At 34.6% G+C, this 13,501-nt stretch overlaps 1 protein-coding gene across 1 annotated transcript; it reads right to left on the bottom strand.

Moving 5' to 3' along the window:
- Positions 1 to 199: 199 nt before the first annotated feature.
- Positions 200 to 13,501, bottom strand: LOC130053510 (uncharacterized). Its single transcript, XM_056160835.1, has 8 exons — positions 13,397 to 13,501; positions 12,760 to 12,840; positions 9,539 to 9,773; positions 3,227 to 3,343; positions 1,856 to 1,976; positions 714 to 790; positions 585 to 617; positions 200 to 237 (listed from the first exon to the last, which is right to left on the bottom strand). Exons 2-8 carry the CDS (start codon positions 12,799 to 12,801, stop codon positions 200 to 202), a joined length of 663 nt encoding a protein of 220 aa, XP_056016810.1. The 5' UTR covers positions 12,802 to 12,840; positions 13,397 to 13,501.

The raw sequence follows: 13,501 nt of genomic DNA, 5'->3' as shown, positions 1-13,501 counted from the left end.
AATGTAATTATATATGGTTCACGGCAGATATGACCGGTCAACTGGCAATGCTTACCCCTGCTGGACACCAGATTCCAAGCCTTTGGTGTCCAGTGGTCCGTATGTACCATACTCTTCACTTATTTTTAATATTTTTTATAGGATTTATGATAGTAATCATCGTTAGCCATATTCACTCTTTCATTAGATAAAGCCAATTTCAAAAGAATATCTCTACAGGAAGAACATTCCTTGTGTCTACAATGAAAGATGAATATAACGAACAGCGATCAATCTCATAACTCCTATTAGCAATACAAAATAGATAGTTGGGCAAACACGGACACCTGGACACACCATAGGTGGGATCAGGTGCCTAGGAGGAGTAAGCATCCCCTGTCCACCGGTCACACCCGCCGTGAGCCCTATATCAGGTAACGTGTATACAAAGTCTCATTAATCCATTGATATTGTGTAGTCCAAGTATTCAAATATCTAGATGTTTTTATAAAAACCATCACTGAAAATGTACATTCTTTGAGATTACTATGACACGAACGTGATGCCAGTCAATGATAATCAATTGAAAGAAATTCAAAACATACCTTTCATATACATTCTCTGTCTCTTTGACTGTCCTAAAAAAGAAACTGCATCTTGTAACAATACTTAGCACCAATTTTCATTTTCGTTTTACACTTATAAATATTCAAAATGCGTCCATAAATACTCACGTTTCTTCCAACAAATCCATAAGACTAAAGCTAAAGCCAATACCAAGGAAGCTACTACAACAGGCAACAGCCAAATTCTGAAAATGGAATGAAGGGAGAATATAACAAACGTATTAAAGAACAGAGAATGTGATACAGAGAACGATATTCTAAAAATGTGTAAGACAGTGTCGTTCTACCAAGGAATTCAACCGGAAGTAGTATAAACTACATGAAGGTTATCTAGTATGCATAGATTGAAATGAAATTGATATTTATCTAAACGATGGCATCCATTCCGACGGTTTCCATTATCATTCATTATTTTGTAATCTACCTCTCGCTGGTGAAAATGCCTTAACAAAGGCCATTGTTAAGGTAAAAATTCACTTTAATATTTAATTCACTACAGGAAAATTGTTACTTGCTGTGCTGCAGGAAGCACTTAACTACTATACTAGAAATCTTCTTTCATAAAACTCTGATACCTTGATGTACTGCGGATAAACTCTAACATCTTTATTACGCTAAGTGATATTTTTGAGAATTCATTTTTGAAGAGTAATTTCAAACGTAAATAAAATAAACATCAATTTTTTATAGCTATAATTCTTCGAGCTACTAAAGTAAAGCCTACTACTTTAGTACTATTGTAGTACTAAATTGGGCTCTAGCTTTATATTTACCACAATTTATAATAATTTGGTCTACTTCAGTAAACCTTTGTAGGATTGTTTATATTTTCTTTTACTATGGACATGATTTAAATTCATTTGTATCCATTGAAAAGCAAATATAGTTATGTTCTACAAGACTACTACAGTTTTACTCTCTAGCTTCCAACAGTAGTTCTATAAACGACGATTGTATCCGAATGGTACGTGAATATAGATTGAAACTTACATTGTATTTTGAAATAAGAATTGCTTAATGAAAGGTAAAGATAACGAACAGTGATCAATCTCATAACTCCTATAAGCAATACAAAATAGATAGTTAATGTTTTGAAAAGAATTAGGTTCACTAAAAGTTTAGATTACTAACCTGTCAGAAATAGTATTTACATTTCGTTTTTTACTGTACGAAATATCAAAACTTCTTATGATTTTGATCAGCATCAAATGTGATAAAGAAGCCACGATTCAAAAATACTTTCGACTTACAAAATAGAATCGGTACTGTCTCCGTGTATACTTGTTACGTTATTGCTGCCAATGGTTGTTGACGTCATGTTTGCTACATATGATTCCTCTGATGTTTCAACCAAGCCATAACATGATTTATCTGTTTAAAGTTTGTAGGAAAAAAAACATGTCCACACAAAGCAAAATTTATAGCTAATCATGTCACTAATTACAATTTCCAATTACTGGATATGTCACATACAGGAATAAATGGAGCGTGGAATAGTATATTCACAATATCTATGATTGATTGTACATTGAAAATTTTTCGCTCTGATGGAGACGTCACCATTGCCGGCGAAGGGCTGTAAAACTTAGGTCTATGCTCGGTGCTTACGGTCTTTGAGCGGGGATGAATCGCTGTCGTGCCACACCTGCTGTAACATTTGCGGTCTCATCCGAAGGAATACCCCCATCACAAATCTACAGACCTCTGACTCTAAATGGTTCGAACTTCAATCTATTGAAGTTCTTGAATTCTCTAAATGAAATCACGGACCGGACTCTCTATCTATCTATCTTTATTTATTTCTTTATTTATTCCAATATAATACTTTGATCCCCTAATGTGGCCCACCCTACTTGAGAGGGACATGATTTGAACAAATTTCAATCTGCACTACATGGATGATTGCATTTGTAAAATGATACGTGAAGATAACGAACAGTGATAAATCTCCTATAAGAAATACAAAATACAGAGTTGGGCAAGCACGGACCTCTGGGTACACCAGAGATGGGATCAGGTGCCTAGGAGGAGTAAGCATACCCTGTCGACCGGTCACACCCTCCGTAAGCCCAATCTTGACTAGGTAAACATAGTTATCCGTAGTCAAAATCAGTGTTATAATGACCATAGAATTTGCGAAATGCTGCCTTTAAATCAGACTCTTTCATAGTCATACTGTTCTTGAAAAGAAGATATTAAACTATTTTCATATACATCTACATGTACACCTTTGAGTCCCTATTGTGTCCGTACCCTACCCCAAGGGAATAGAAAGGTTGTAGAAACTTAAATCTGAACTATGTCAGAAACCTTTATGTAAATTTCAACTTTTCTGACTCAAATGTTCTTGAGAAGATTTTTAAATGACTCCACCCTATTTTTTTCTTTTCCTGATTATCCCCCATTTGAAAGGGATATGGGCCTTTATGTCAACAAATCTGAATTTCCTTTAGTCAAGGATGATTTTTATCAATTTCGATTGTTCTGGGGAAAAGATGAAATAGTGAAAAACATTTGGACAGACAGACGGATGACAGACAAAAGGTGCTCAGAAATAATCGCTTGGACCTTCAGCTACAGCGAGCTAATAATGTTAGTAATAATAAAGATAATAAACTTACAAAGGTATGCATCCGTTGAAATATATCGTCCCGGACAAGGTGGGTTAAATGTGCTACATTCAGCAGAATAATGATCCTGTATCCTCCCTCCTATAACATTGAATTCCGTACAGAAACCTGAATGATACGTGTAAAACACTTTTTAAAAGTCAAAATCCACATTTTCACCATTTAATAGAACTACAGAAAGACCTCCAATTTGTTATGCAAGTAATGTTATTTTAAATAAGATTAATGAAAACATGAGTTATACATTGATAAGAATAGTCATGCCTTTAATGAAAGGTGAAGATAACGAACAGTGATCAATCTCATAACTCTTATAAGCAATACAAAATAGATAGTTGGGTAAACACGGACCCCTGAATACACCAGTGGTGGGATCAGGTGTCTAGGAGGAGTAAGCATCCCCTGTCGACCGGCCACACCCACCATGATCAGGTAAACGGAGTTTATGTTTCCTAACACAGATACAAAGTTTGATTACAATTAGAAAATGTTAACACCTTAATGGTGCCCATGAAATGTATATTTCCCGAAGCATGCACATGGCGAACTGGAGTATAAAAATTACATTAAGGAAAATAAAAACAATGCATAAAACTATGTTCTACACAGTAAAGATAACATGTACATCAAGCATTACTAACTGCAAGTTTTCCATTTGTTATTTTATTTGTAAACACTTTCCTAGTTGGTATGATTATTTATTGTTGACACGCAGTAATAGAACATAACACAATATCAGTTTTAAAACACTTGGTTTCTGAAAATGATTGATTGATTGATTGATTGTATCTTGCTTAACGTCTCGCTCGAGACTTTTTCACTCATATGGATACGTCACCAAGACCGGTGAAGGGCTTCAAATTTAGGCCTATGCTTGGCGCTTACAGCCATTGAGAAGTGCGGGTTCTTTATCGTGCCACACCTACTGTGACGCGGGACATCCGTTTTCAAGGTCATCTCCGAGGACCCGTGACATTCACACTTGATGCCGAGCGTTTGGCTGAAGGTGAAACTGCTGATTTTTCTTATTTCCTGATAGAGCAGCAATCAAGATTGATTGATTGATTTATTGTTTTACCTCTCGTAAAGAATTTTCACTCATATTGAGACGTCACCAGGTGTAGGTGAAATACATGCTCTGCTCTCAGGGTCAAAGCAGTGAAGGTTCTTTATCCTACCAATGCCTGTCGCGATACGGGACCTCCTTTTCTAAAGTCATATCCGATAGACCAGTAATTATCACTTCTAAATGCCGAGCGTTTGGCGAAGGAGCAATCACTACCTATCTTAATGTCTTAGGTTTGACGTGGTCATTGCAAGAGCTGGGCTCGAACTCACAAGCTCTCGGTTACCAAACGAATGCTCTAACCACTGAGCTACCTCGATCGATAGTGATCTTCACCTTTTCGTAATCTTCAATATTATTAACACTACCGCATTTACACGTCCATGTCATTGTGAAAACTGAAGATAACGAACAATGATCAATCTCATAACTCATATAAGGAGAACAGGGAATGCTTAATCCCCTATGCACCTGATCCTACCCCTGGTATATCCAGGAGTCTCTGTTTTCCCCACTCCTTAAAAGAGTTATGAAATTGATCACTGTTATCTTTACCTCTCATTTCAAAATCACCTTCAACCAATAACTTTAATTGTTGCTTGATATCGACAATTCACCTATCATTGTTCTCAACCATGAATTCATAACGAGATTCCAAAATACAATTATTTGATTAACTAACTTTATGCAAGTATTTAAAATGTAATATTTTAAGAGCAACCAATTGTATTTTTAAAAACAAAGAACTGCCAATTTCGCAAAGACTTGGTATTATTACATGTGTACCCAAAGGTGATAAACCTAGACAATATTAAAAAAAAAACTGGCGTCCAATAACTCTGTTGTATGTTTTATATAAACTAATATCTGGATGTTTAAGCAACAGGATGAAATCGTCATTAGATGTAATTATTTCAGATACACAGTCTGGTCTTATGAAAGGTAGATATATATGTGAAAACACAAGATTTATTTATGATTTAATGTCTTATACTGAATCCAACAACATACCAGGTCTTTTAGTGCTAGTTGATTTTGAAAAAGCATTTGATTCAGTATCATGGTGTTTTATGTATAAAGTATTGAATTACTTTGGTTTTGGGAAAAGATTTATTGAATGGTTTAAAATTTTGAACACAAAATTCAAAGCATCAGTTCTACAATATGGGCATTTATCTGATCAAATTCATATTCAAAGAGGTTGTAGACAGGGAGATACCATTGCCCCGTACTTGTGTTTTCTTTGCGCTGAGATCATTGCCATTCTTGTAAAGCAAAATAAAGACATAAAAGGTATCACCATCTCTCAAAGAGAGCATACAATTTCTCAATATGTCGACGATACTTGCCCTTGATGGTTCACCAACATCATTGTTTGCAGCTCTAGATACTTTAGATTTCTTTTCAAAATTATCTGGGTTGAATATAAACAGTTCTAAAACAAAAATTATTTGGATTGGATCTAAAAATAAAAATTCAAACCAAGTATTTCACCATCCAAGATGGAAGCTAGATTGGGGATCAACAAAGTTTTTCTTTACTTGGTATTCAATACTCAGTAGATTTAGAATATATCACTGAAATAAATTATAACATAGTTCTACCAAAAATCAAGTCTATGATTCAACAATGGAAACGAAGAATATTGACCCCCATTAGTCCAGTCACTGTTGTAAAAACTCTTATTTTACCTAAATTTAACCATATATTTATTTCTCTTCCTACTCCCAATACAGAAAAAATTTCTTCGTTGTGTAAAGACATTTTTGAATTTATATGGAAATCAAAGTGTGACACGGTAAAAATATCTGTAGTTACCCAGGACCATCTCTCTGGTGGTTTAAAGATAGTAAACATTGATAACTTCATCAAATCACTCAAATGTTCTTGGATGAAAAGACTGGTAACTGCTAATGATAATGATAAACCTTGATTAGATATATTTTTTGCCATTAATGAAATGCTGTTATGAAAAACCTTTTGGATTTTGGAGATTTATATATTTCAAATGTTCTAATGAACAAAAATAAAAAAGCATGTGATGAAAAAATTAAATCAAGATAAAAATATGAAAAATAAAACGTTCACTATTCCAGTATGGTATAATTCAAACATAAACATTGGTGGTAAATGTATTTTATAAAGAATTGGTACCAACAAGGTGTTAAAATGGTTGGAGATTTTTTGTCTGATGAATATACTTTCTTATCAAAATCTATGTTTGAACAGAAGTTTTATATCCCTGATATAGATGTGATGCAATATAATAGTGTTATTTGTGCTCTTTCAAAACGCTTCAAGATTTTGAAAATTGAGAGGATGTGTATGTTAAAAATTTGTCTTCCTTACTTGCCATTTTATTTTGAAAATATTCTGCCAAATGTCAGATGTACAATCATTATTTATAATTGTATGAACACAAATGAGGTCACTCCTACTTCAATACCAAAGTGGAATGTAGAGTTATCTCCCCATGGTGTCAATGATATATGCATAAAGCATGCTTTCAAAGTTTGTTTCAAAACTACATCAGATTGCTCTGTACAGTGGCTACAGTATCGACTTCTTCACAGAATTCTTCCGGTCCGCTACTATCTCAAAAAATTTCAAATCAAAACTTCAGATGTTCTTAACTTGTGTAAGAAAGAAACAGAAACTATTCAGCATATGTTTGTGAGTTGTAATGAGGTATTGGATCTTTGGAGAGCTTTAAGTTTGCATATTTACAGGACTACTTCAAAACGGATTGGTTTTAATTTGAAGAATATCATTTTGGGAAAATTACCACTTACCAAAGACAACATGAAAATTAACTTTATTATTTTGTATACTAAACAGTATATTTTCAAAAACTCATTACAAGGTAAAACACTAAATATTTTAGGTCTTCTGAACCACTTAAAAATAAAATACAGTATTGAAAGGTGTATACATGTATCTTTTTACAATTCCAATAAATTACTTTTTTGAAAAACAATGGAATTTGTGGAACAATATATTTTAACCCACTGAATGATATATTTTTACTGCATGTTTCGTATAAATTTATATTTTTGATACTTTTATAGCAACCTCAATAATCATATTTGGGGGGGGGGGTATGATTTCAGCTATTTTTTAAATGTTTGAGTGGAGTATGAATGGTTGGTATAAGTGAGTATATACCCATTGTACATCTTACCTTCAAACGTATATATTATGATGCACTTAATTTTTATTTGTACAATGGACAATACTAATAAAAAAAAAAAAAACTTTAAGCAAGTATTTCAAAATTCTTAATTTTCCAGTAATACACAAAGGATATCTACCAAATTCTACACACACACTATCTTTTTGCCTGACATCTGTTTGTTATCCAAACAGTGATGTACGGTGATTATATTGGTTGTCTACACTCATCAATGCAGATCTATTTGTAAAGTTAACTGTGTGATTTTGCTATAGATTACCCGAGGGTATCGACAGCGGGAAGCAGTTATGTAACAAATGACGACGTGCGACCAAATATGGTCGACATTGTTACATACCGTTGGCGTAAACGTCAAGTGCCTATTTGATTGATTGATCGACGTCCGTCTCGGGAAACTTTCACTCATATGGAGACCATTACCTGTGAAGGGTTTCAAAATTAAGGACCGTCCCATTTAGCCGCCTATTAGGACAAGCAAGGGGTACTGAAGACCTATTCTAACCCGGATCCCCACATGAGTAGATGTCTGAGACCCGTAATTATGGGAATACTTTCCATTCGTATTATATCAGGGAAAGAAGAAATCCAAAGGTCATTTCCTCACAATAGCAGTTGCATCTTACAAGAAAAAGCGGTTAACCTTCTTATGACTCCGTCATAGCCCCAGGGATCACTATCTCAACAAACTTGAATTCATTTATCAATGTATTTGACAAATATATTATGAATGGCGTATGTATTTCTATTCAAAACTAAAAATTCCATCCCAGACTAAGTTCATGCCAGAAAGCAGTTTTCCCACCAAATTTCATACACGCCTTTATATCTTATAGGCGTACGAAATAACGGATTTTTTGAACGGCAGAAACACAGAAAATTGAAAATATGACGAATTGAAAGAAGTACTAGAACTCATATAATATCTTAAAATTTATCATTTCCTCCGTCTTTCTATCATAATTTCAAAATCATTGGAATAATGGTCGCCGTACTTGTCGCCTCTGGTCCAACGCCTATGCCTACATTTTTCTCGTGTCCACATCATGAACCTTGGTTGGTTGGTTGGTTGGATTATTGGTTGTATATTGTGTTCAGTTATCATTCATATGGAGTCGGTCCCATGGGGATCCGGGTTAGAATAGGTCCTCAGTACCCTCCTTGCTTGTCGTAAGAGGCGATTTAATGGGGCGGTCCTTCGGTTGAGGCCGCAAAAACCGAGGTCCCGTGGCACAGCAGGTGTGGCACGATAAAGATCCCTCCCTACTCAATGGTCATAAGCGCCGAGCATAGGCCTAAATTTTGCAGCCCTTCACCGGCAGTGGTGACGTCTCCATATGAGGGAAATATTCTCGAGCGGGACGTTAACAATATGCAATCCAATCCAATTCTGTTTGAAAATAAGAATTAACGATTGCCTATTGTTTTACGTCCCTCTTGATAATATTTCACTCAGATGGAGTCGTCAGCATTGACGGTGAAGAGTTATAGCATTTAGACGTATGCTCGGCGTTTACGGCCTTTGAGCAAGGATCTTTATCGTGCCACACCTGCTATGACACGGAGTCTCGGTTTTCGATCTTGTCCGCGGGACCGTCCGATTCAGTCGCTTTTGACGACAAGAAGCACTAAATTAAAGATGTAAATCCTTGTACATTTGCACCGGAAGCATCGAGGGCTCGGAAATGTTCAAAATCAAGCAACTGGAGTGTGTAAATTCAAGAATAAAGTAGTGTTCCGGCAGTAAACATAACGTAAACCTAAACGTCTGCTATTGAGACCTTACCATGACCCGTAAGGTTGAATCTTTGATATTCAACGTGGGATGAAACTGCAGTTGTAGTTTTAAATATTTTTTTCAACGATCTATTTTGTATTGCTTATAAAAGTTATGAGATTGATCACTGTTCGTTATCTTCACCTTTCATATGCTGTACAAGGTTTAAAAAATGATGAGAGATTGTTTGGGTTTTTTTTTATAATAATTTTTCACAACACAAATAGTGCTAAATTCATGATTGAAAAACTCGAATCTTGTTTTACTTACCGAGAATATACCGTGTAGGAGCGCAAACTTCTAACAATTTATTTTCGTTCTCGTTTATTACACAATGATACATAAAGTCAGTGGCTTTGGAACAATTCTGATGATGAGAATACTTTTCACAATCCTTCTCCTTTGCAGCATTTTCTCTATCTTGCTGTGTAATAGGACAAGAGGGAACTTGTTTTATGGTATTTACAGCTTCTTGGCAAAACTGAGGTGTATATGAAGCAATGGACTGAAATACCAAATATAATAATTGTAATTATCAACAAAACAGTAAAATAAAAACTGGAGAAAAGATTCTCTATATTAGTCTTTTTATCGTTGAATTTGTTTCATTATGATAGTTTGGTATGCAACTTTAGCCATCATTATTAATACGTTTCAAACAAGGTTTAATATTTCATCAAAATAAATGATTTACTCTATGACGATAAATCATTTATATCTGTTCCCTTTTGTTTGTGTTTATGATGTACAAGGCTCGTGCTTTTACTTGCATACTTGCAGACTGCGCATGCGAATTTTGAATTTGATACTTCGTAAACAAAGGGCAATTTTGAGTCTAGAATGTGATGTTTTGCATTTAAACGCAGCTAATCTTTATTTGAAGTGTTCCTGCCATCGGCTGAATATCTAACAACAACCCCTACATCGTTCGATATAGGTAAAGCGTTACAGTCTTGTGCAATTTCGCTGTAAATCCAATAGCGCCACTTGGAAAAATCCCTCTGTGATATACTCTGCGGAGGGCTAACTGACCTATGCTATTCTGAATAGCTGTTTCTAATTGGGATTTGTGAGCAGCTCTGTTATTATTGTCATATAAGGGAATTTATCGTCCGAATGAGGTTACCTGATAGTTTAGCCAGCATACGGAGATTGTGTCTGTATATTGCGCAATCCTAGTTAGCCCCTTTGTTTACTTTATAAACACTTCGTAATGTCCACACCGTGCATAGGCGATTCGCACGTGAAGAGAATTAAATCTCACCTCGACGTACATCATTCGAGTGCCTCAATGTATAATATAGCAGGACTGTGCCCAGTTAATTATTTTAGTATCAGTAGTGGATTAATTTCTTGTTATCGCCATTTAAGGTTGCTGACAGCTGCCGTGAGGCGCCATAAGCCACCCCCATATCATAGTTTGCTTAGGGGGTACCGATTTGGACGTAGCTTATTCAGATTGGAGTGCTGAATGTGTTGTTCCTAAACTTGTTACATTTCTTACACAATTAATGTAAAACTTACATGTATACGGTACCAATTTTGATGCACCAGATGGACATTTCGAGAAATAATGTCTCTTCAGTAATGCTCAAGCAGAAATTTTTGAAATTCGAAATAACAATAAACTTGTAAAGAGCTAAAAGGAAAACTAGAGGGCTAAAAACTGGAGCCAAATTCGTCCAAGGATAAGAGCTATGCATGAGGAAGATAATCCTTAATTTTGAAATGAATTTCTAAATTTTATCAAAGCAATTAAATATACATCCGTATTTTCAAGCTAGTAACGAAATACTTAGCTACTGGGCTGTAGAGACCCTCGGGGACTAACAGTCCACCAGCAGAGGCCTCGACCCAGGGGTGGTAATGTAAAACTACCCCTATTAGCTGACTATTCAAAAGGATTTGACCAGACTCTGTCTGCTTTTTTTTTATTCAAGGATCTAAATTTGGATTCAAAATCCCAAACCAAGGGCCAAAGCAATTTTGTCTCTCTCCAAACTTGCGATGTGGAAACTTGTCATTATTAATTGTCTGTACATTTACTTGTAGGTAACTTTTACTTATATTTGAATCCTAGTTTGTGTTCCCTTCATTGTCATTTATTGTATATGTAATAAATGACCTATCCTATTCTTTAAAAGGTGTGAATGACTTTTTTATTTCGTACAGAGAGACAGGTATAAAAATATTTCTGTTCAATTGAATATAAAGAATTACATAGAAATCAATTTGTGTACGTGAAGATAATAAATGTTCCATTTTTTAAGAACCCTGAACACTCTAGTAGAATTTTAACACAAAATTGATAATAAAAGTTTATAAAACTTAATTATTTCTGTCTTTGAAATTGTAAATCACAGTTCTAAAAATAAAAAAAAATCATACATCAAACATTCCTTTCAGGCGCTCAATTTGTTAAATTTTCAAGATCTGTATACTTCTTTTTGACTTTAATTCGGGAATTCATTTACTCAAGTCGTGTTTTTGATAATTACGTTCGAACTCAACCTGGCAAATCCTTCCAAACGATATAATGGTATCGTTTTGTTTTTTTTAAAGTTGACTTTCGAGTACATACTACAATAAAAGGTGAATATAACGAACAGTGATCAATTTCACAACTCCTATAAACAATACAAAATAAGTTGGGCAAATTAATCAGCATATATTTCAACTCTTCAATACCATTCCAACGATTTATATTGTAACATAGCTATTTCAAAAGCTGTGAATTTCGACCAAGTTCATACTGCCCACGGGGGTCATGCCTACGTTCCCTATGTCATATTTTCCGTCGATCTTTTTTTCAGTCAATTAGAAACGTCACTAGCTTGAGATGAAGACTTCTGCTAGGTGTTCAGGGTCATTCAGAGATACATATTCTTGATCATGCCAACCATTTTTACGTGAAATGGGACATCAAATTTAACACTTCATATTACATATTTTAATGCATGGCGCAGAAGCAATTGCTACGAGGTTTGGCACATTGGAAGCGAACACTCTACCTGCTGAGCTACCACGACTGCCATATTTTGGTCAGAAAAAATATATGACTCCATGGCTCATGTGAGCTAATATTCAATGGTTCAAAGAATACATAAAATGTAATGAGTTTGTATTTGACCATTTGCACAGTGGATCGTAAAAGGAGTTTTCAATTTTATGCCCCTTTTCCCTCCATATTCCTGTGCAAATTTTTCTACCTCGATTCTGGTCTCGGGAATATAGTTTAAACAAACTGCAATTAATCTGCATTACCCGAGTATGCTTGCGTATTACTATGCAAATTGTAAACTACCCCTAGGGTAATGTTTTTAAAAAAGCAAACGCCGTGAGAACTGTTCAACGCATTTCCTTTAGTTCTAATGATAATTGACCTTTTTATTGGAATCAAAATATTGCTATTATTTGGTTGGAGTAAAGAACCTTGATCGGGTTGTTTCCCGATCCTGTTTCTCGATTCGAGAAAACGATCCAATACTTACATGCGCGAAATCAAGAAATTGGAGAAGATATAAAACATTCATTGTTAACTGGCGATCATATGAAAGAATCGTCGAAAGTCACTGAAATTAAAAATACAATAATTTTAGTGTAAACTACACATATATTTAAAAATATTGATATGAATATGTAGTCATAATTATCATATTCCTGTGGTAAAATTGCACACAGAGAGATATGTCTGTATAGCTGTCTGTGTTATGTAAATTAAATAAAACACATTCCATTTCAAAAAACATATTAATGTAAATTTAACATACACTTAAAATCAATGCTTTTATGATAGGACATTGATAAGTATCAGTGTTACACAGAAAAGTTCCGTAAAGGTTAATGTATGTTTTATAGCTGAATATACTAGCCCTTTCTATTAGTTAATATATTATCTAATATCTAAAGACAAATCACTATTCCATAGAAATCACCTGAAATTTGAAAGAAACTGCGAAACCGAAAGTAAAAAACTTGCATATTTTTCTCACCATGTATAAAAGGAGAAATAGGTATCTTAATACACAGCTGATAAACGTTAAACATGTTAACAATATAGAAAATAGCAGATCAATTAACAGTAATAACATAAAGTAATAAATTCTTTATGAACAATTGTTGTCTTACTTGGGCTTCTGTCTTGCATATTGCGCATGCCTTCTTGACGTACTACATATATTTCAATGTACCAAGTCATATGACTTCGGTAAGACATTTAAAGTTTATCGCTTG

The sequence above is a fragment of the Ostrea edulis genome, chromosome 3 (genome assembly GCF_947568905.1).
Source record: "Ostrea edulis chromosome 3, xbOstEdul1.1, whole genome shotgun sequence".
NCBI lineage: Eukaryota > Metazoa > Mollusca > Bivalvia > Ostreida > Ostreidae > Ostrea > Ostrea edulis.
Note: the sequence above shows the minus strand (reverse complement) of the source record. Positions and strands in the feature narration are given on the sequence as shown.

What these genes read in the sequence shown, in the direction of transcription:
- LOC130053510 (XM_056160835.1), bottom strand. Translation starts at nt 12,801, where the DNA reads ATGAATGTTTTATATCTTCTCCAATTTCTTGATTTCGCGCAT. An exon ending in AATTTCTTGATTTCGCGCAT is followed by an intron (nt 9,774 to 12,759) that starts GTAAGTATTGGA and finishes TTGGTATTTCAG; the next exon opens with TCCATTGCTTCATATACACC. An exon ending in TCCTACACGGTATATTCTCG is followed by an intron (nt 3,344 to 9,538) that starts GTAAGTAAAACA and finishes CGTATCATTCAG; the next exon opens with GTTTCTGTACGGAATTCAAT.